The sequence below is a fragment of the Aspergillus saccharolyticus genome (genome assembly GCF_003184585.1).
Source record: "Aspergillus saccharolyticus JOP 1030-1 unplaced genomic scaffold BP01scaffold_23, whole genome shotgun sequence".
Classification (NCBI taxonomy): Eukaryota; Fungi; Ascomycota; class Eurotiomycetes; order Eurotiales; family Aspergillaceae; genus Aspergillus; species Aspergillus saccharolyticus.
The window spans coordinates 35,884-55,650 of record NW_020290633.1 but is presented as its reverse complement, the minus strand read 5'-3'; the positions used below and the strand labels follow the sequence as shown (position 1 = coordinate 55,650).

General features: G+C 48.0%; 5 protein-coding genes across 5 annotated transcripts; all 5 read right to left on the bottom strand.

Moving 5' to 3' along the window:
- Positions 1-5,877: 5,877 nt before the first annotated feature.
- BP01DRAFT_401807 (NAD(P)-binding protein) lies at positions 5,878-6,849 on the bottom strand (the record flags this gene model as incomplete). Its single annotated transcript, XM_025578619.1, has 1 exon — positions 5,878-6,849. The coding sequence occupies one exon, from the start codon at positions 6,847-6,849 to the stop codon at positions 5,878-5,880; it is 972 nt and encodes a 323-aa protein (XP_025429873.1).
- An 850-nt stretch (positions 6,850-7,699) lies between these two features.
- On the bottom strand, positions 7,700-8,723 carry BP01DRAFT_299919 (amidase signature enzyme; the record flags this gene model as incomplete). The annotated part of the gene is made up of 3 exons (XM_025571968.1): positions 7,700-8,085; positions 8,153-8,264; positions 8,316-8,723. Coding segments are annotated over 3 exons (906 nt in total), but the record flags the coding sequence as incomplete, so codon positions are not given.
- Positions 8,724-9,873: 1,150 nt separating this feature from the next.
- On the bottom strand, positions 9,874-11,098 carry BP01DRAFT_392987 (Zn(II)2Cys6 transcription factor domain-containing protein; the record flags this gene model as incomplete). Its single annotated transcript, XM_025578196.1, has 1 exon — positions 9,874-11,098. The coding sequence occupies exon 1, from the start codon at positions 11,083-11,085 to the stop codon at positions 9,874-9,876; it is 1,212 nt and encodes a 403-aa protein (XP_025429871.1). The 5' UTR covers positions 11,086-11,098.
- A 787-nt stretch (positions 11,099-11,885) lies between these two features.
- On the bottom strand, positions 11,886-14,102 carry BP01DRAFT_358075 (putative ab-hydrolase associated lipase). The gene has a single exon (XM_025575349.1). It carries the CDS (start codon positions 13,895-13,897, stop codon positions 11,996-11,998), a length of 1,902 nt encoding a protein of 633 aa, XP_025429870.1. The 5' UTR covers positions 13,898-14,102; the 3' UTR covers positions 11,886-11,995.
- A 298-nt stretch (positions 14,103-14,400) lies between these two features.
- On the bottom strand, positions 14,401-16,723 carry BP01DRAFT_343608 (sugar porter family MFS transporter). The gene is made up of 3 exons (XM_025573526.1): positions 15,861-16,723; positions 15,329-15,790; positions 14,401-15,274 (listed from the first exon to the last, which is right to left on the bottom strand). Exons 1-3 carry the CDS (start codon positions 16,285-16,287, stop codon positions 14,571-14,573), a joined length of 1,593 nt encoding a protein of 530 aa, XP_025429869.1. The 5' UTR covers positions 16,288-16,723; the 3' UTR covers positions 14,401-14,570.
- Positions 16,724-19,767: the final 3,044 nt, after the last annotated feature.

Genomic DNA, 19,767 nt, shown 5'->3' with positions numbered 1-19,767 from the left:
GCTGTTAGCAGGGCTGTTAGCAGAGCTGTTAGCAGGGCTGTTAGCAGAGCTGTTAGCAGAGCTGTTAGCAGAGCTGTTAGCAGAGCTGTTAGCAGAGCTGTTAGCAGGGCTGTTCCTTGCAGGCTTCCTCGCAGGCTTGCTCGCAGGGCTGTTAGCAGGGCTATTCCTTATAGGCTTTCTTACAAGCCTTAGATCCTCGCTACGCTCGGTATATGAAAGGGTGGGCTGCCTCGCAGGCTTGGTTGCAGGGCCATTGACAGGGCTATTCCTCGTAGGCTTGCTCGCAGGGCTATTGGCAGGGCTGTTAGTAGAGCTGTTCCTCGCAGACTTGCTCGCAGGGCTGTTAGCAGGGCTGTTCCTCGAAGGCTTGCTTACAGGGCCGTTAGCAGGGCTGTTCCTCGCAGAACTATTAGCAGGACTATTAGTAGGGCTATTAGCAGGGCTATTAGCAGGGCCGTTAGCAGGGCTATTCCTCGCAGACTTGCTCACAGGGCTGTTAGTAGAACTATTAGCAGGGCTGTTAGTAGGGCTGTTCCTCGTAGGCTTGCTAGTAGACTTACTTGCAGGGCCGTTAGCAGGGCTATTCCTTGTAAGCTTACTTGTAGGGCTGTTAGCAGGGCTGTTCCTCGCAGGCTTGCTTGCAGGCTTGCTCGCAGGGCTGTTGACAGGGCTATTCCTCGCAGGCTTGCTCGCAGGGCCGTTGGCAGGGCTACTCGCAGGGCTATTCGCCGGGCTATTCGCAAGCTATTCGTAGGACCGTTCGCAGGGCTGTTTATAGGATGGTTGGCAGGGTGGTTGGCAGGGTGGTTGGTAGGGTGGTTAGCATAGTGGTTGGTAGGATAATTAGTAGAGTGGTTTATAGAATAGTTTATATATGGGTAGAGTATATGATTTAGGACTAAAAGTGGAACAGCTGCGCTTATAGTATATATAGATAACTACAGAAGAAAAGTAGATCTATCTATTCTATAAAAAGAAGCTATAAATTAGACAAAAATTTAGTAAAATTCAGAAAATAACTATTAGAACTTAGGCTTATTTTTTCTATATAGAGATATATTTTAACTAAAGTATATTCTTTTTTTAAAGAAAAAGAATAAACTATTAGTATAGTATTTAATTCTAAAAAAAAAAACATATTTGTTCGGAATAACTTTCCTAAACTGGGATAGAAAATTCTAAAAATAGACCTAAAAATCCGATAAATAGTTAGATTTTTAAATCATCAAAAAGTTTCGAAAAACATTGAGAATTGATTGAGTTATTAATTTTTAAACTTCAAATGCCAAAAATTGATATTTTCGTATGGTATATAATAATAGTATATTTTAGAGAGAAAAAATCCTTATAAATTAAAACTAATATATTAGTCTTTGTAATTAGTAGAATACTATTACAGAAGAATTAAAAGAACTAGTAGAAACTAGTAGTAATCTATTTATAGAAGATAATACTTATAGAGTAGAATTATAATATTTATAACTAAGAACTTCTTATAATTATAGAATTATTTAAGAAGTAGTAATACTAGCTAGAGAATATAGAATATTTAATATAGATAATTATAGACTATAAAAACCTCTAGTATTTTATAATAAATAAAAAGTTATTATAAAGATAAGTATAGTAGATCTAATATCTTATAATATTTAAATTCTTTCTTAAGTATAGATTAGGATTATAGAACTCTATAGATATATTATTATAAAGACCTGACTATAATAAGTAGATTATAGAGAAAGACTATAAGAAACTTAGAAAAGTAGTTCTATAGTAGTTAAATAATCTTCTAGAATTAGAGAGAAAAGTAGTTATCTATATAAGAGTTAGAATAATACTAGTATAAGATACTATAAAGAATTTAGAATAGCTAGAGTTCTATATAAGAGTAGTTAAAGTAACTATAAAAGAAAGTATATATTATAAGAATCTATTTGTTATGGATCGTAGCAGAATCAGTCAGGAGGCAAATTCATTATGATGATTATGTTGGTGATGATGATGTAGATGGAAGATAGAAGACGGAAGATGACTCCGTCGAAGTAATGCTCGAAGGCGGATACAACTGGCAGATTTCGACATAGCTGAAATCACCACAGACAGGACCACCACACTATTAACTAATCTACTATAAGAACTACTAGAACTATTATAGATAAATAATCTTATAAAGAAGATCTTCTAGATAAAATAGAAAGATTATAAAAATAGATAATCTAAAGTAAAAGAATATCTATAGAAAAAGAACTACTTATAGTAAAATATAAAATAAGATTTACTATACTTTATAGAAAAGTTATATATTCTAGAGAATTATATACTAAAGTTAAGAATTCTTATAAAGTTATATAATAATCCTATTATAGAGTACTTTATAAAAATAAGAATATAAAAATTAGTATTATAAAGATTCTACTAGCTAGAATTAGTTAGTTTTATAGAAGAGTACTATTATATATATAAAGTATATTAGAATAGATAGATAGTTTATAGAAAGTAATAGAACTTATTAAAATTACTATCTATAGTAGTAAGATTATAGAATAAAGTAATAATAGATTTTATTATAAGTCTATCTATAAATATTTATAAAGATATAAACTTATAGAAGATTTATAATAGTATTATAATTATAATAGACTATTTTAGTAAAATAATATATTTTATTTTTATTTATAAAATACTCTTAGAGAAAAAGTTTAATACTTTTTCTAAGAAAGATTTTTAGATTATATAGTATATTTATAAAGATAATTATTAATTAAGAATTAGTTTTTATAAGAGACTTTTAATTAGATTTTATCTATATTCTTATAATTAAGTAGAGACTAAGGACTGTCTATTATCTATAAATAGATAGATAAATAGAGAAGTTGAATAGTATACTAGAATAGTATCTATAAAACTATATTAACTTTAAATAAGATAATCAGATAGAGATATTACTATTTATAGAGTTTATATATAATAACTTTCTATAAATATCTATTAAGTACTCTCTATTCTTTATAATAACTATATAATATCTATAGATAATTATACTAGATTTATAGATTCTAGATAACCTAACTTAGGAGTTAATAGACTATATCTATAAAATTAGAGAAGTAAAAGATTAGATAGCTATAAATCTAGAGTAGGCTTATAAGTACTAGAAGAACTTCTATAATAGAAGTTATAAAGTTATTATATTTATAGTAGACTAGAAGATATAGCTATCTATAAAGAATCTACTATAAAAAAGACTATATAAGAAATTAGATTAATACTACTAAGAACTATTTTATATGATAGAAAGAATAAATAAGTAGATCTACTATATAAAGCTACTAGCTGACTAGTAAGTATATAATATATTCTATATCTTACTATTCTATAAATACTATACTATAAAAGATATAGATTTATAAGAATATTTCTTATAAGAGAATAGAAGCCCTAAAGACTATAAGTACTATATAGAGATATTAATAATCTTATAATACTATAAGAGAATTACTAAGATATTAGTAAAATAAAAAGACTACTATAATAATAAGAATATATAGAAATCTACTATAAATCTATATTATTTATAAATATATAAAGAATTTAAGTCTTATAGATATAAAAAACTTAATTAATAACTAAGAAAAAGCTAATAACTATATATAAATAATATATTATCTATAATTATATATTCTTTATATCTAATATAAGTTATAGTACTTACTTATAAAGACTAGAAGCTAGAATGTATAAGAGTATAGCTTTATTTTATAAGAGAATAGTACTTACTATCTATATATAAATAATTATTATACTTCTAATCTATTTCTCTATTAATATAGTTATAGAATATTCTTCTAGAGGAGAAGTTATAGTAGTATTTATATATCTAGTTAGATAAAAACTACTAGCCAGTCTAAGATATAAGAATATTCTTATAGAGCTAGATCTAAATAGTTAATTATCTAGGATTTAACTATCTAATATATAGTATAGATTATATAATAGACTTATAGATCTAGATCTACTTATAATCTGATAGGGGCTGTAAATCTATTTAGAAGAAAAGACTAGATACTATAGTAGATACTATCTCTAAATAATCTATAAATTAGACTATAGAAGGATAGCTTAATAAAGAGAGAGATATTCTACTCTTTATTAATAATCTATTTATAGAGTATCAGCTGGTTCTATTAAGTCTTAGATATATCTATAGAAGATAGAAAAGGTCTAAGAAGTAGAAGAATAGGAGCTACAAGGACTACTATAATATTTACTATTATTAAGATTATCACCCTGTTTCCCCTTGTATATATTATAGTATATAAGAAGAGGGTAATGGCGGCAACAGTCGCGGGGCCGGGGCCAGGAGCAGGAACAGCGGCGCTTGTGGTGGCGGCAGCAGTGGTAGTAGCAGCAGCAGCAGTAGTAGTAGCAGCAGTTGTAGCAGGGGCGGCGGCAGCAGTGCTCGCAGGAGTAGGAACAGGAGTAGTAGCAGTAGTAGTTATGGGGGTGGGGGCGGTTTCTTTAACCCCCTTAGTAAAGGGGGGGAGCTTATATAGTATTAATTACTATTAGTTAAGTCTAAAAGAAAAGAATTATAATATCTATCTAGACTAGAGTAGAAGTAGTTGTAGAAGTAGTAGAAATAAATAAATTATAAAAAAAAGCTATAAAAGTATATTAGAAATATCTTTATAAGAAAAGAAAAAAAGATATATATATTTTATTAAGAAAGAATTATTATTTATAAAAGTTAATAAAGAAGATTAAATTAGTTAAGATTATTAAAATTTATAAGAATACTAAAGCTTATAAGACTACTAAAGTTTATAAGAATATTAAAGCTTATAAGAATATTAATACTTATAAGAATACTCTACTAGTAGCTTATAGTATTAAAAAAGAGAATAATATATAAGAGAATTTATACTAAGAAAAAGAGAAAAAGATTTAAAAAAAAAATCTTAATAAAAGAAAAGAAAGTCTTCTTATATAATAGAAGATTTTTACTTTATAAAGTTAGCTCTACTAGTCTTAACTTTAAAGTAGATTAGATAGTCTAAATGAATAAATTAAGAGAGATTTAATACTATTTACTAGAAAAGACTTATCTTAATTATAGAAGAGAAATAGACCTAGAATATTATAAAAAAAGTAGACTAATAGATAATAAACTATATACTAGAGGAATAGGCTATATAATATATTATTTATAAAGATAAGAAGAAATAAAACTATCTTTTCTATTACTCTAGTTTTCTATAAGTAGTATTTATAGAAAGAAGATTTTAATAGTATTATTATAAGAAGTAATACTTCTTTATAAAAAAAGAAGAATACTTATAAAGATTAGAAGAGTTCTAATCTTTATAAGTAGTTATAAAGAGAAATCTATATAGTAGATCTCAGATACTAGTTATATAATAGCTAAGTAAACAAGTCATGATTTCTTATTTAGAGAGGTGGGTGACTTATAGATTAGATAGATCAGCAATAACACCTTAAGGCAATCAACTGGCATCTTTGGCCTCACAAGGCTATTTGTTCATCACGCTATTTCACTATCTTAGCCCTTATAATATCCCACTCGGCCGCGTTCAATACGTGGCTTGAGTACGGCTGAGCGGACGGGAAGCCCTATTTTCCACACCCTGTGGTCGTATGTACTTATCCTTTATTGATTGACAGCACAACTCACGAGCTATACGCTTGGTGTCTTCAACCGTTGTACTGCATGCAGTCCGGGGGGTTGCTCGTTCCGCACGGGCTCGGTTCCCAGCTGTCTCAACATTTCCATGTACACCTCAAGCACTAACAATCCGCCCCAGCATAACAACACGCAAGAAAAAGTACTGAAACACAAGGGGCCATACCACAACCTCACTAACCCATAAACTCTACCCGCAGAAACGCCTCCTCCACCCCCACCAACCCCTCCACCCCCAGCTCCTCCACCCCAACGACCTCCTCCCCGACCTGGACAAACGACCGCCCATCCGTGAGCTGGAAGTAATAATGCGAGACATCCATCAACTCCGCCAGGCCAGGCCACAACCTCCGATACTCCTCCCGGGCGATCCGCACACACCGAACCGCAACCCCCTTGACCCTCCCAAACGCCGCCACCACCTCCCCCAACGCCCGGTACTCCGTGACCGCGCTGACGACGCGGCCCGGCAGGGTCTTGGCCGGCTGCTGCAGCACCGCCCGCACCACCAACCCGACATTGACCCGCTCATCGCCGACAAGCGGGATCCGGGTGGCGGGATCGATATTCGTCAGGGTGAGGTACCCGGCCGTGCCGCACACCGCCATGGGGTGGAAGCAGGGGAGGAGCATGTTGGCGCTATACCACCCCACCCAGAGGAAGGTCGTTTTGGCGAGTAAGGCCGGGAGGGTGTGGATGAACGCGTCCACCTGCTGCTTGCTCTGGTAGTACGGGACGACCGCCGCCCCCGCGGAGTTGGTCGCCGAGTCCGGCAGCGTCGACCACACCAGGTGCTCGAGGGAGGGGGTGGCGGCCGCCGCGGTGGCGATGTTGATGCCCAGCTGCGTCTCCAGGGCCATGGCGGCGGCCACGGCGTCGTCGTCGTCGTCGTGGTGGGTGGACAGGCCGGCGAAGAAGTTGGTGACGGCGAAGATGGCGTGCGTGCCGGCGAAGGCGGCGGTCAGAGCGGCGGGGTCGTGCAGGTCGGCGCGGAGGAGCTGCACCCCCTTCGCGGCGAGGGATTGCGCGGCGCGGCTGGAGGGGTTGCGGGTGATGGCGCGGATGGTGTAGTTGGTGTGGAGTAGGGCGGAGACGACGGAGCCGCCTTGGGTGCCGGTGGCGCCGATGATGGTGATTATTTTGGACATGGTGTACTACTGGGGGGATGGGTTACTGGGGGAGGTTAGACTACGGGGAGAGTGTTGGGTTTTATATTGTGTTATTCAAGGGTGAAGTACAGTAATCTTCGTGTTAGGGCATTATTCAGCCCTGCGGAGATGGAAGCGGAGCTGCGGGCAAAAGTGGGGCCGCAGCCGCAGCCTTAGCTTCTCCCCCATTGCAGTTGGTCTGTACTGTCTCTGTAGTAAATCGTACATACGAATATCCCCCTCAATACATCTTCGACCCCGTCCGCACCCCCGTCGACAGCCCCCGCGCATACGCAACCTCCCTCACAAGATTCATCAGCATCAAATCACACCCCCCCGCCCCTTGGATCTCCAAGGTGGCCGGAAACTCCTCCTCCACCAGCGAGACCCGGCTGAGATACGGCACCGCCCCCACGGGCACCGCCACCTCGGGACTCTCGTTCATCACCGAGAGATAGTTCCAGCTGATATTCCCCGGGAGCGCCGGGGTGCTGCCCCGCACGGTGTACGTGATGTTGCTGTCGCGGTACCACGGGGCCCCGCCGTTGCCATTGAAGGGAAAGACCACGAGGGCGTCGGAGCAGGTCCGTTCGTTGGCCGCGAGGAAGTATGTGCGGTAGAAGGATTGGAAGTCCGCCTGCAGGGTGCGGCCGATCTCGCCGAGGGTGGCGTTCTGCGCGGTGAGGGAGGGGTCGCTGGCTGCGTTGAGCCTGGTGTAGGGGTAGCGACCGAATTTGGCCAGGTAGTCTTGCGTGAAGTGCAGGGAGAAGGGGTTGGTTCCGGAGACGTAGGGAACCAGCTTTGTTTGTTTGTGCATGTTGAGTTAGTCCCGAGCTGGATAGGATACAATCTAGCGACTTACGTTCGCGAAGTAGTCGGCCAGGCTCACATTCCGCCCCGAGTATTCATGCCACAGCGCATTGCTGTCGACTATCGTGCGGTTCACACCGAGGAAGGCTTCCAGATGCTGGAGGTACGCTTCGCACGGCGCCGTGTAGTTGGGATTGAGGTTCGCCCAATACTCCCGAGGATAGATGAGCTTCTGGGGGAACTCGGTGTAGTTCCTGTAGCCGGACGGGCCGTACATGACCGCCCCAAAGGTGTTGAAGGCGTCGACTTCGCGGGCAAAGTGGCCGGCCACGTCAAAGGGTCCGAACGCGGTGGCGGTGTTGTTGGTGCTGTTCTTCGTGGAGCGGATCCCGTACACGCCGTTCAGCGCCGCCGGAAAACGCATCGCTAGCGGGGTACAGATACAGCATTAGCCAGATACTTGCAGAGAGTGGTCGTCCGGATTGCCACTCACAACCCCCCGTGTCTTCCCCGATGGTGATGTCGAGCCAGTCGTATGCGGCGAGAGACGCCCCCGAGCCCGCTGACGAGGCGCCCGGGATCAGGTACGACTCGCCGCGAGGATTCTATCTTGGTCAATCTTGCGGCAGCACTAGCCTCGTGAGCGTGGCACGTACGAAAGGTAGAGAATAATCGGGCCACTCGGCGATGCTGAACCATGGCTTCGCGAACACAGACAGCTTGGTTTTGCCGACAACGATGGCGCCCTTATCGAGAAGGTGCTGGATGACCCCAGATGTCGTATTAGCAGGCGGATAGGTGGCGGCGTAGGAGCGACTCCCAAAGGTCGTGATGAGACCCTTCATGTCGTACTGATCCTTGACGCCGATGCGGTAGCCCGCGAGCGGCTGCTCGGGGGTAGGCTTGTAGAACAGCCTCGATGGGACGGCAATGGACAGGGCTCCGTATGGACTGCTGCCGCCGGCAGGGAGGACTTCGTACGTGCTGGCATCGCTGGCAGATGGGATGGTAGACAGGACAAAGGAGCTGGTGTAGTCTTCGTACAGACGCCAGGCGCGGTGGAGGCCCGAAGAGGTCACAAAGTAGGGACCATCTGGAAGCGTGGTGTTGGATGGCGACAGAGCCCAGAAGATGTGGCTGGTTCCGAGTCGCCTTAGCAAGTCCTCTGCCTCGTCGCCGAGAGCGAGACCTTCCGGGCCCTGGAAGTAGAACCCTAAGGAACGTCAGTTGTGGCCGTCGGCAGGCATGAGGAATCTAACCCTCGAAAAATCCATTGGTGTACACATCATCGCGAATCAAGAAATCGGAAACAGTGCTGTTAATCCAGGATGCAGTAATGGTAGCATCGGGTGATGTGAGAACAGTGACCGGAGATGCGTCCCGGACATCGAATTTACGTGCCAACTAGAGACAGAAGTTGTCAGGTCTTAGTACTTAGAAGTCTGAATATCTGAGATGAGTGGACGTGGTGCACATGCAGAGAGCATACCTCGATCTTGGAGGGAATGTAGTATTGTACATCTACGAGGTTTACAACACTCGATGCTGAGGCGCAAATGGGAAGTGCCGCCAGAACGAAAGCGTCGGGACGCATTGTGTTGGAAACTGCAGACCCTCGAACCCGTTTGTGCGAGGTGAGAGATGGTGCGTGCAGGCACTCACTCCAATTATATATGCCGGCCCTTTGATCCTATTGGCCTGGAAATGGTAAAGATAAAGTATACAGAGGCGGGTTCCTTCCCAGGCTTTCCCTGTTGTGATCTGTACTCTTTGCACAATCACAAAGCGAATATCCATGCCGCAGACTGATAAACTTGATGTATCTGACAGCCTTGCTCAGAAATATCATCCACACATAACAGTATTCAACTGGGAAAAGGTAATCCGGTCAAGATGCCAAGAAGATCAGCGGCGGAATTCCTACATCCGCCTTTATTGACAACGTGCTGATACCGCCAATTATCTGAGCTCGTGTACATTGGTGAGGTTATGCCTCAGCATGCACAAGGGAGGCACAAGGGGGCTACATGAATTCTCTTGCTCTATCATTCTTGACGCAATCGCTGATCATACGGGAGGCGGTGGGTAAGAGGGGTACTTCTGGTAGGCTAGACGAAGTACTGATCGATTCCCATGGCCATACCCTACCATGCATCTCTTATAAAACGATAGACCCACAGGATAACGACCTGTACTCAGTCCCCCGAAGATAATCTACGCCACCAACACCCCCAATTCCTCAAACGCCTCAGCAGCCTCCAGTCCCTGACACGGAACAATCAGCAATTTCTCGAACCGATCCAGCCGCCGTGGCATCGAAACCAGCCAACGCGCTAGGAATGCCTCGTACGGATGCGTCTCTACCGCCTCCCACTGCGCACACTGTAGTTCATCCCGACCTCCCCAGTCCCCCCTCTCATCCCAAGCAGATACCCCCGCCGATAGGGGCAGTTGCCGCAAAGTATGCAATCCCACACAGATACCCTCTTTATAAACCGAATTTACCCCATAAAGAAAGTAAATCAGAAGCGCCGTGCGCCGAATACACTCGCCCAGAGCCCAATTATACCGGGTCTTCGGCCTTTGAAGCTCAGGCTCGGATTGCGCGCTGACGACGAGCTTCAGCGCGGAGGTCATGAGGACTGACCCCTGTTGCTCGGCGCTGATGCGCTGCTGCAGGTTGCCGTGGAAGAGACGGAGGGTCTGGCAGAGCAGCAGTGCCTGTAGCCGCGCGAGCTCGCTGCGGAGCGCCGCGAGCCTCGAAGGAGCAGCAGCAGCGGCAGCAGAGCTCAAGCCCAAGCTTGGTTCGGTGGGCTTGAGTAGCTCGAGGACTTCATGTTCGAGCACGCGAAAGGTCATCTCACGGTTGGTCTCGGTGAGGAGAGAAAACGAGGAGCAGACGCCAAAGGCTGTGCGGATGGGCTGTGGCACCTCGTCGCGGTACAGATCGCGGTGGATGAAGATGGTCTCGCCCCGGTGGGCGAATTCCCGGGGATACGATTTCAGCTCGTCCATCACCCATTGCCAGGACCGCGTGGTGCCTTGCATCGGATGGACTTCGCCGAGTGTGCCGACAAGCTTTGAGGTGGCCGAGAAGGAGATGTACTCGGGCATGAAGTCTGGTGTGGATTCCGGGGGAAGCTGTAGCCGTAGGTCTTGTCCGAATGACCTGGGGTAAGCGACGACAGATGGCTCCAAAAGCTCCAGGGCTAGACCGGTGGTGGTCGCATCGTGGCTCATTGTGGGCGAGGCGGCTGCTTCGTCCGGCGCAGTTGGTGGCTCGCCGGTGCGCTTCGCTGGGCTTGGTGGGTATGCATATCGACAGTCTTTCTTTGTGTTCCTACAGTTCTCACAGACTGGATATGCAAGGTTACACTTTCTTCGACCCTTGAAGCAGGCGTTGCAAGACTTGCGTCGTAGCGACATGATTATGATAGTGATGATGATATGTAGTTGGTGGGGATGTGGCGGAAGTGACGGATCCCGAAGACGAGGCTGACATCCCGTAAGGAGGCACGTGCCAGCACTACTATATTTTATATGGTGGTTAGTAAGGAATAGTCACCAAAGTCTAGGTTTTAATATTGACGGTCACCTGCTCAACGACAAACTCATCGAGTCGAGCAGAGCAGACAGGACGCCCGATTGACTTTGTCTTTCCCTTTCGCTACTCTCCACAGAGATCTCAAATGGCACCCACAAGGCACTGTTTCTGCCACTCACATAACGACCGCCACAGCGATCATTAACGTTGGCCTCACCGACCCAGTCGGATTGAGGTGTGTTGACGGGCGGAGGGGGTGAAGGTGTATCTGTAGGGCTGGAGACTGAAAGTCCGTCGGTAGGTGTAGGGAATGGAAGCGAGTTTGTGACGACAACAACAACGAAAGGAGCCTCAACCCCCACAAGCAGGGAAGGGCTGACACCGAACTCGTCGTCCCACAGGTTCGTCTGTGCAGAGAATGTCTACGCCCCAGGCGCACTTGTGCTGGGACAGATGTTCGGTTCCAGATGCAATGGCTCGACTCGCAGGAGGGGGATTCGTTCTTATTGGAGCTCGAGTGATGCATTCCATCCTTCTTTGAGTCTCAATTGGTTCAATGTCATTAGTTCTCGTAGGATAATGGGAGGGGCCCATCCAGGACTCAAATTAGGGCTAACTCCCGCCGACGTTGTCCGCTTCTATAGTGTTTGGTACGTTGAAGACTGCTGGTGACAAAACTGTACCAGAGAATAACGCTTGATTATATGTCTATACTCGTCACTCATATCTAATAAACAGAACAGAGAATCTATCTATGTACAAGGTGGCTTCGTCTATCGAACCCACATTAACTCATTCCACCCCCCGAGGCACACGGCAAACCGCCCGCGCCTCCGCGGGCATCGTCTGCCACAAGACCTGCCGCACCTCCTGCCCGACCTGATCCACCGCATCCATCGCCCACAGCACATCCAGATGCTCGTAGTCCTCGATCACCTTGGCGTGCACTAGCCGGACATGCGGTTCACGGCCCTTGCGCAGCCGGTCGAGAAACTGCTGCCCGTCGACGAGTTTATCGGACCCGGCGATCCACAAGGCGATCGGGGGCACCTGCGGCCCATACCAGGCGGTGTCGCGCCGAGGCGGCGTCGAGTCGTCGTCGCTCGGGCGCCGGTCCTCCTCCCTCTCCGCCAGGGTCGACTCCTCGGTGGCGAGAATGCATTTGTGGTGGGCGAAACACCCGTGGCCCAGCCACCAGCGCATGGTTTCCGCGCTCACATAGACCGGGGCGAACTGGAACATGCGGTCGCGCAGAGCGCGATCCCAGCGCGAGTCGTCCCAGCCGAACAGAAACGAGAAGACATAGTACCCGAGGGCGCCGTAGATGCGCGGATGCAGGCGCCGATGGACGGTCATCATGAACGGGATGAAGGAGTGGATGCCGAAGAAGGCGCGGAACATGCGCGGCGGGATGATGCGCATGAATCGCAAACACACGCGGTCAATGAGTGGCCCGGCGTACACGGCCGGCGCCAGCGCACAGAAGACGGAAATCCGCTCCCCCAACTCGGGCCGCTGGTCCTTGGCAAGCGCGATGAACGTTTCCGCAGTGCCCTGGGAGTGGCAGGCGAGGCCCAGCTGGGCAAACCCCGTCTCGTATAGAACGCGGGACACGAGGGCCGGCAGATCCAGCACGCCCATCTGCTGGATGTTCCAGGCCCACATGCGGGGGTCGGTCTCGCGAAGAGTGGTGTGTTCGGGCGTCATCCCACAGCGATTGTTGCCCAGCCAGACATCATAGCCGGATTTGCAAAGAAAGAATGCCAGGCTGTCGTCATCATTGGCACAGAAGGCGCCAGCACTTTGAAGCAACCCGTGCATCAACAAAACCGGGTACTTGCGCGGCGCCGAACGCTGGAAGACCGCGGGGTTTGTCTCTCCGGTGAACACTTGCGGCCCGCGAGGTCGACGATCTTTCGCGGGCAGCGGAGTGGACTCTTGCGGATCGTAGACGTGCCAGAGAGTGAGCACAAAGCCGTCTTCCGTTTGGACCTTGAAGGTCTCCACGTCCAATCCCACACGGCGGGCATAATACGCCACGTCGCAGACGATGGGGTCCTTGCCACCCTCCAAAGGCGGACAGTCGTCCCGCCCTTCCTCATTGACCTCCTTCTCCTGGCGCGAACTCCACCGCCGCAGCGCCCTGCGTCGCTCCGTGCGCCGTGACCGCTCTTCCGCGGAGAATTGGCTCCCCTCGCGCGGATTTTGGCCACGTCGGCCGCGGTGCGACGCGGTGAACGCTTTGACGACCGTTTGCACGATGGCGGCGATCATGACGGTGGCCAGAAAGAGAAGCGACAGGACGAATGAGACGCCGCGAATGAGCAGAAATTGCAGCGAGCAGACCAGAGAAGGTGGTCCGTAGGACGGGAGCGGTGGAAACAGCGGATGTGACGCCCGTGTCGATACGGTGGTGCTCATCTCGTCGTCCCCGAGCAATCTGTCGGTGACTGTAGCCGAATCTTTGTCGCTGTCCAATGTTGATCCCAGGTCTTGCATTTCAACAGCCTTGGGTGATGAACGATCCCCGCGGAAGCCTCGTTCATAGTGTTGTTGTTCGATGGATCCGACTTGGACGGCGGTGCTGAAATAGTGGGCTTTATTGTCGTCAAGGCCGGGGCCCGGATCGGGGCCCCGGCTGATCCTGACCGATGGGCCTAAGGTCTCACCGTCTGCGTCGGACGAAAGAAACATGATATGGTCAGGGGATGTGATTAGATACCAGCGACCACATTGTCACAAGACCAGAAGAAAAAGAAAAGAAAAGAAAAAAGAACTAGGAGGGTCAGAAGGGGGAGGAAAGGGGGTTAAGGAAGAGGATAAACGAGAGGGGACGATCGGATCGGCAATTGAGGCGCAGGTGACGATGGCAGATGGTGTGAAAAGAAGGAGAGATGATGATGAAATGGCGGGGAGGGGAAAAGAGCGGAAAAGTGGAGAGAACTGCCGCTTTAAGCAATGAAGGGAGACGAACAGGTGGTTGTAATCACGTGATACAGGGGTGGCGCGTCATCGCGTGGGGCGGTGGCACCCAATCATCGCCGCCTTAGGCGTCATACTGCCGTGATGTCTTTGGAGAACCACAAGTAGTCACCAGGTACTACGAAGTAAAGTTGTGAGTAAAATTACAGTTGACACATTTGACACTTATGACTCTTATGACACGTAGTAGTAGTAGTAGTAGTAGTAAATTTTGACCTATTCATAACACATGACATGCTTCAATCGCTGCGCTGCCCAAAACCACCATAATGCTCGTAATATACAGGAGGAAGAAATCGTTGCAAATTAAGAATCCCAGAGTTCATCCCAGACGCCAGAAAGAAAGAAAAAAGATTCAGATCAATCAAAAAAGAATCGCTCCGATCTAGGCGGACTCGATGTGCTCGTGTTGACGCTTCATCTGAGCATCGTGCTCCAACTCCCCCAGAGTGCCATGGGCCTTGCCCTCAGCCACGTCCCGAACATCGGTGAAGTGCACCGAGGGCACAAAGCCAGGCGAGCGCCAGGCCGAGGAGACCTTGGCGTACAGCTCATCGACCTGCTCCAGGGACAATCCTTTGGTCTCGTAGATGCAGGCGTACACGAAGACACCCGCGATCAGACAGAAGCCACCCCAGATGAAGAACACCTTGGACTGGAGGTTGGCGTTACCCGGACCGGAGTCAACCATGTAGGGAGTGGCGTAGGCAATGGCCCAGTTCAGGAGCCAGTTGGAGGCAGTGGTGATGGACAAGCACTTGGCGCGAGCCTTCAAGGGGAACAGCTCGCCCGTCACCGTCCAGGCGGTGGGACCCCAGGTGGACGCGAAGAAGAAGATGTAAACACAGACAAAGGCAATCAACACCTTGTTGGCGACTTCCGAGGAGGTGGCTGTGCCGACGATGGCGACAATGAACTGGCAGACACACATGCCAACGGCTCCGAACAGCAGCAGAGGACGACGACCCCACTTCTCCACGAGCCAGAGACCGGGGAAGGTGGAGCACACGTTGACGATGTTGGTGATCAAAGTGATGGTGAAGCTGTTCTTGATGCCCGAGTTCTGGAAGAAGGTGGTTCCATAGTAGACTAAACGCGCGGTTAGACATGATCGATGACAGGGATTGACAGGAAAAGACCTACAGATGAAGTTCACTCCAGACAGTTGCTGCAGAGCCTGGACCAAGCAGCCCGTGAGCAGACGCTTGCCCAGGGTGCCACGGAAGATGTCGCCGAAGCTGGCCTTGCCAATGCTGAGCTCGTACTCGTGGTTGGCCTGGATCTCGGAGAGCTCCTCCACGATGGAAGGGTGGTTGACATCGAGCCGGCGGAGACGAGCAAGGGCCTGGGCGGCAGCCTCGTGGCGGTCGTGCTTGACCAAGAAGCGGGGAGTTTCCGGAAGAACAAGCATACCCGTCACCAGGATGATGGCCCAGGCGAACTGGATAGCAATGGGAATGCGGTAGCAGCCGGTGTCCATGCGGTCCTTGGTGGAGTTGTTGACAATGGAGGCGAGCAGAAGCCCAATGGTGATGGCCAGCTGGTAGGCTCCGACAACAGTACCACGGATCCACTTCGGAGCTGTCTCAGATTGGTACAGGGGAACTGCATGATCACCGTTAGTGCTGGGGTCGAGAATCGAGAATCACGATCATGAAATCGGGGAGAGACATACCGGTTGCGGAGAGAAGACCCACACCGAAGCCAGCAAAGAATCGACCGGCCACAAACAGGGGAATGCGGGTGGCGGCCGTCTGCAAAATAACACCGAAGCAGAAGACCAAGGAGTCCAAGATCATGGCCAGGCGACGACCGAAGCGATCGGCCACGGGGGCGGCGCACAGGGCACCAAAGAAAGTACCAGCCGACAAGAGGGAGACAATCATAGAAGACTGGGAGGATGTGATATCGGGAAGGCCATCCTTGGGGTTGATGTAACCAGTGGAGAACATCTCACGCCACTTCTTCATGGCGATGATGCCACTGATGGTGCCCGTGTCATAGCCGTAGAGAATACCTCCAAAGGCGGCAAACAGGCCAACAATGATGGCAGGGGCTGCCGAGCCCGCTGCCTCTTCAGGCTTCTTCAGCATCAAACCCATGGTAGATTGATCGGGGATCGGATCAATAGAGGGGGTGGTGGGAAGGATGTGTTGGTCAATAGTCGATGATAGATGTTGGTTCACCGCAGAGGATAGAGAGCAGTCAAGGGGCAGTGTTGTTGAGGTGAATGGAGATGTAGATGTAAATGTAGATGTAGATATAGAGGGGGTCACGTGAGGATCAATTGAGCAGTTGTGAAACAGTTGATATAGAAGAAGATGATGATGGAGAAGATGATGGAGATGAAGATGAAAAAAAAGTCAATCAAGCTGGGGAAATCACGAAGCTTTTGTAGTGCGCGGGGGGTCGAGGCCGAAGAGTCTGGTCAACCTTCAATGACCCCAGATCCGGCCGGCCGGGGACTGCTGACAGACCGGAATTGATGTCGACCAGCACAGCCCGGCATAGAGCCAGGGCCAGGCCACGAGACCGAACATTCTTTCCCCCGCGTCGTTTGTCAGGGCCTTCCCCGAGTCTGGAGGAGAGTGGAGAGGTCGGTTAGCACTCCAGATCGAGTCAAGACACGAGGCCAGGCCGACGATCGCCCACCTTCAGTGTTCGGGACTAGTCCCGAGAGAGAACGTTGACCGGGGGGACTCGAAGCCGACGGGGTCAACCAAGTGGCTCTCGGCGGTGCCCGAGGGGGAGTAGTTGCCAGACCATCTCAGACATCGGGATCGAGGCAGGCCCTATTTTGCTCGAGTGAATGTATGTGTATGAGTGACTTGGATAATGTGTTGCAATGAATGTAATCCCTCTCTGCTAAACACTGTAGTGTACAATACAGTAGAAAATCCTCCCGAGTCAACAAGACGTGAAACCGGCCCTAAACCCGGGAACGGCGAGACACAAACAATCAAAATAACCCTGGTTGACCGCATTCGGGTAGCCGGTTTGACTTTTCCCCCATCCCGAAGCAGCTCCCAACAACAACAACAAAATAACTACGGAGTACCCTGTAATCCAGCTAGCACCCAATTCGGAAATTTTCACGGGGATTTTGCCCGAACTGTCAAGGTGTCAGTCCAATCACCAGATCACAAGATCACCAAAATCTCTTCCCCAGACCCGGCGGGCCTGGGGGGGGAAAACTGAAATCGCAACCACCCCTATCCTGTTTGGAGTCTAGCGGGGCAATCTAGACACTAAACTAGCCTCAATTGCCTCAGCCACAGTACCCTATACCAGTTCTTCCCAACCCTGAACCACGGCTCACCCGATGATTCAGGAGATTTGTCCCAGCAGATGCAGTACGGTCAGAGCCGAACCTACCACCAAAACCACTCACCGGGAACCCGACACGGCTTAGACCCTGTCTCGGTCCCGACAGTCTTTGATTCTCGGCGACTCAGCTCGTGGCTGGCCCTGCGGAGAAAGAACTTTTTTTTCTTCCCTTTCACGGAGTACTTTGCCACATGACCAACATTTCCTCTCGCTCGATCATCCCCAGATTTTTTCTCGGTCTAGATGCGTGACACCTGCAGACTGCCGAACTCCCACGAGGGGAGCGTGATGCTATTTTCAGATCCCCCGAATATTCAAATACTATCAAGGACTAAGTTAACAACCAACCTCTGACTAATGGAATTTCAAGCAAGACACACCAAGAGTCACCAAGAGTCAACAAGCAACAACACCCGAGAAGAAAAAATAAAAAAACTCTCTCCACCCCCGAGCCGACAGGTTATCGGAGGGCGGACGGGATTTGCTACCGTCCTGTAATTGCCAGCCCCAGGGCCAAGACTATTCCCAGCGAATGGCATCGGGCATTTGTGACGAAGGTGCCGTGCCGCACGTATCCTTCCACTTCCCCAGGGAGAATAAGGTGCGCCAATGGGATTGTTTGGGCAGCCACTGAGCAGCCACGGAGCATGAGAGAAGGAGTGATCGTCCTCCCCCGCGGGACCAAGTTAAAACACAAACACGAGATCCGGGGAGGGCGCAACGTCATCTTCGTTCTTGCGGTGTGGGAGGGGAAGTCTGGTTATCGTTCCCGGTTTCAGGGTTTGAGGGGATTGGTTTAATACGGGATGGTCGTGTTGTCGAGTTGGATAGTCTCTCTGGGAGGACCGGAAGAATGTGGAGATATTGAGGGGAAGCAGTGATTTCCTGGCCTGGCAAGGATATTGGGCTGGTTTTCGTGAACGACTCGCTAATGAAGAATGAAGACATACTATTGTGCTAGTTCGTTAAAATGGTATTTATGTAGAAGAGGCCAACTTGGGGCAAAATAGCTCATATGGCTACTAGAGTCGTTCTCGTAAAGGCACTGATCCTGGTTGGGATTATGTAGACTAGTATTTATATACAAACCAGGAAGCTGGTCGTCAAATTAGGCAGCGTAGACTACAAGGATAATACCGTGAAAACAGAAAGATATTCGAGGAGTTAAGCGCAAGAGAGAATAGATCATGGAAGAAGATATGGTGCTACAACTCAAGCCTTCTGACTCCTGGTTGTGAGGGTATCTTTGATCCCATACATACATCCACAGTACTGAGCCAACATTCGAGAATCAGGATTTCTGCATCTGTGCACGAATCATTGAGAAAGGTGTTTTACCATATATACAGCTCACTAAGAACAACAAGCACATACGACCACAGGGTGTGGAAAATAGGGCTTCCCGTCCGCTCAGCCGTACTCAAGCCACACGCCGGGAGGTTAGTAGTTGGGTGGGTGACCACCAGCGAATCCCTTCTGTTGTATGTTTTTCTTTTGGTCCATACATCTAATGGAGGGTGGGTTCTTTACTATACAGTTCATCGAGTAGACATCCTTTCTAGAGATCGTGGGGAGAAGAAGAAGGTGAAATGATTGTATCAGAACTGGTGCCAAACATGGGTATCAATCTTTGCACTTTCACCGAATCACCAAGGCTGCACAGCCCTGCCAATCAATGGTGTTGACCATGTGATTCTCCTTTCGAAGATATCCCGGAGTGTAGGTCGGAATGCCAAAGTACACATCCGTCTTGACTGGGATGGGAGGGTATCAAATGAGGGCAAACTGCCAGTTACTTGTCGAGGAGTTCAATCTGTCAATCAGGGGACTCCTGGCTACCTGACTGTCTTAGGGAGACATCGTCGCCACCCTCAATATCCGGTCCATAGAACAAGCTCCCGGAAACCCCGAAGTCGACAGCGGCTATTTGGGTTTAGAGACTTGCCAAACAAGACCCCCTCATGTTAATATACTCAACTACCATCGGTTGGTCCTTTTTACCACCCCACGCAAGGACGCGGGACAGGTACGCCCAGATCGTTACGCAGAAAGTCCAGCGTAGCGACTTCTCCGGCAATGCTGAATTTCCGAGGGTTGTACGGATTGGGGATTTGCGCAATGACTTGGATTCCATCATCCAGAGTCAAGAGAAAGGGTTGTGTTGTGTGAGCCTCCTTCGGGGAGTTCTGTTATGTTGATGCGGGATTCCGCATTCACTGCTATGGCCGCTGTTTGGTTGAGTGTCTCGACGTTGA

Excerpts from the sequence above, each read along its gene's own strand:
- BP01DRAFT_358075 (XM_025575349.1), bottom strand. The coding sequence starts at position 13,897 with ATGTTTCTTTCGTCCGACGCAGACGGTGAGACCTTAGGCCCATCGGTC.
- BP01DRAFT_343608 (XM_025573526.1), bottom strand. The coding sequence starts at position 16,287 with ATGGGTTTGATGCTGAAGAAGCCTGAAGAGGCAGCGGGCTCGGCAGCC. Across the intron at positions 15,791-15,860 it reads GGGTCTTCTCTCCGCAACCG|TTCCCCTGTACCAATCTGAG; the intron begins GTATGTCTCTCC and ends GTGATCATGCAG. Across the intron at positions 15,275-15,328 it reads GTCTGGAGTGAACTTCATCT|TCTACTATGGAACCACCTTC; the intron begins GTAGGTCTTTTC and ends CCGCGCGTTTAG.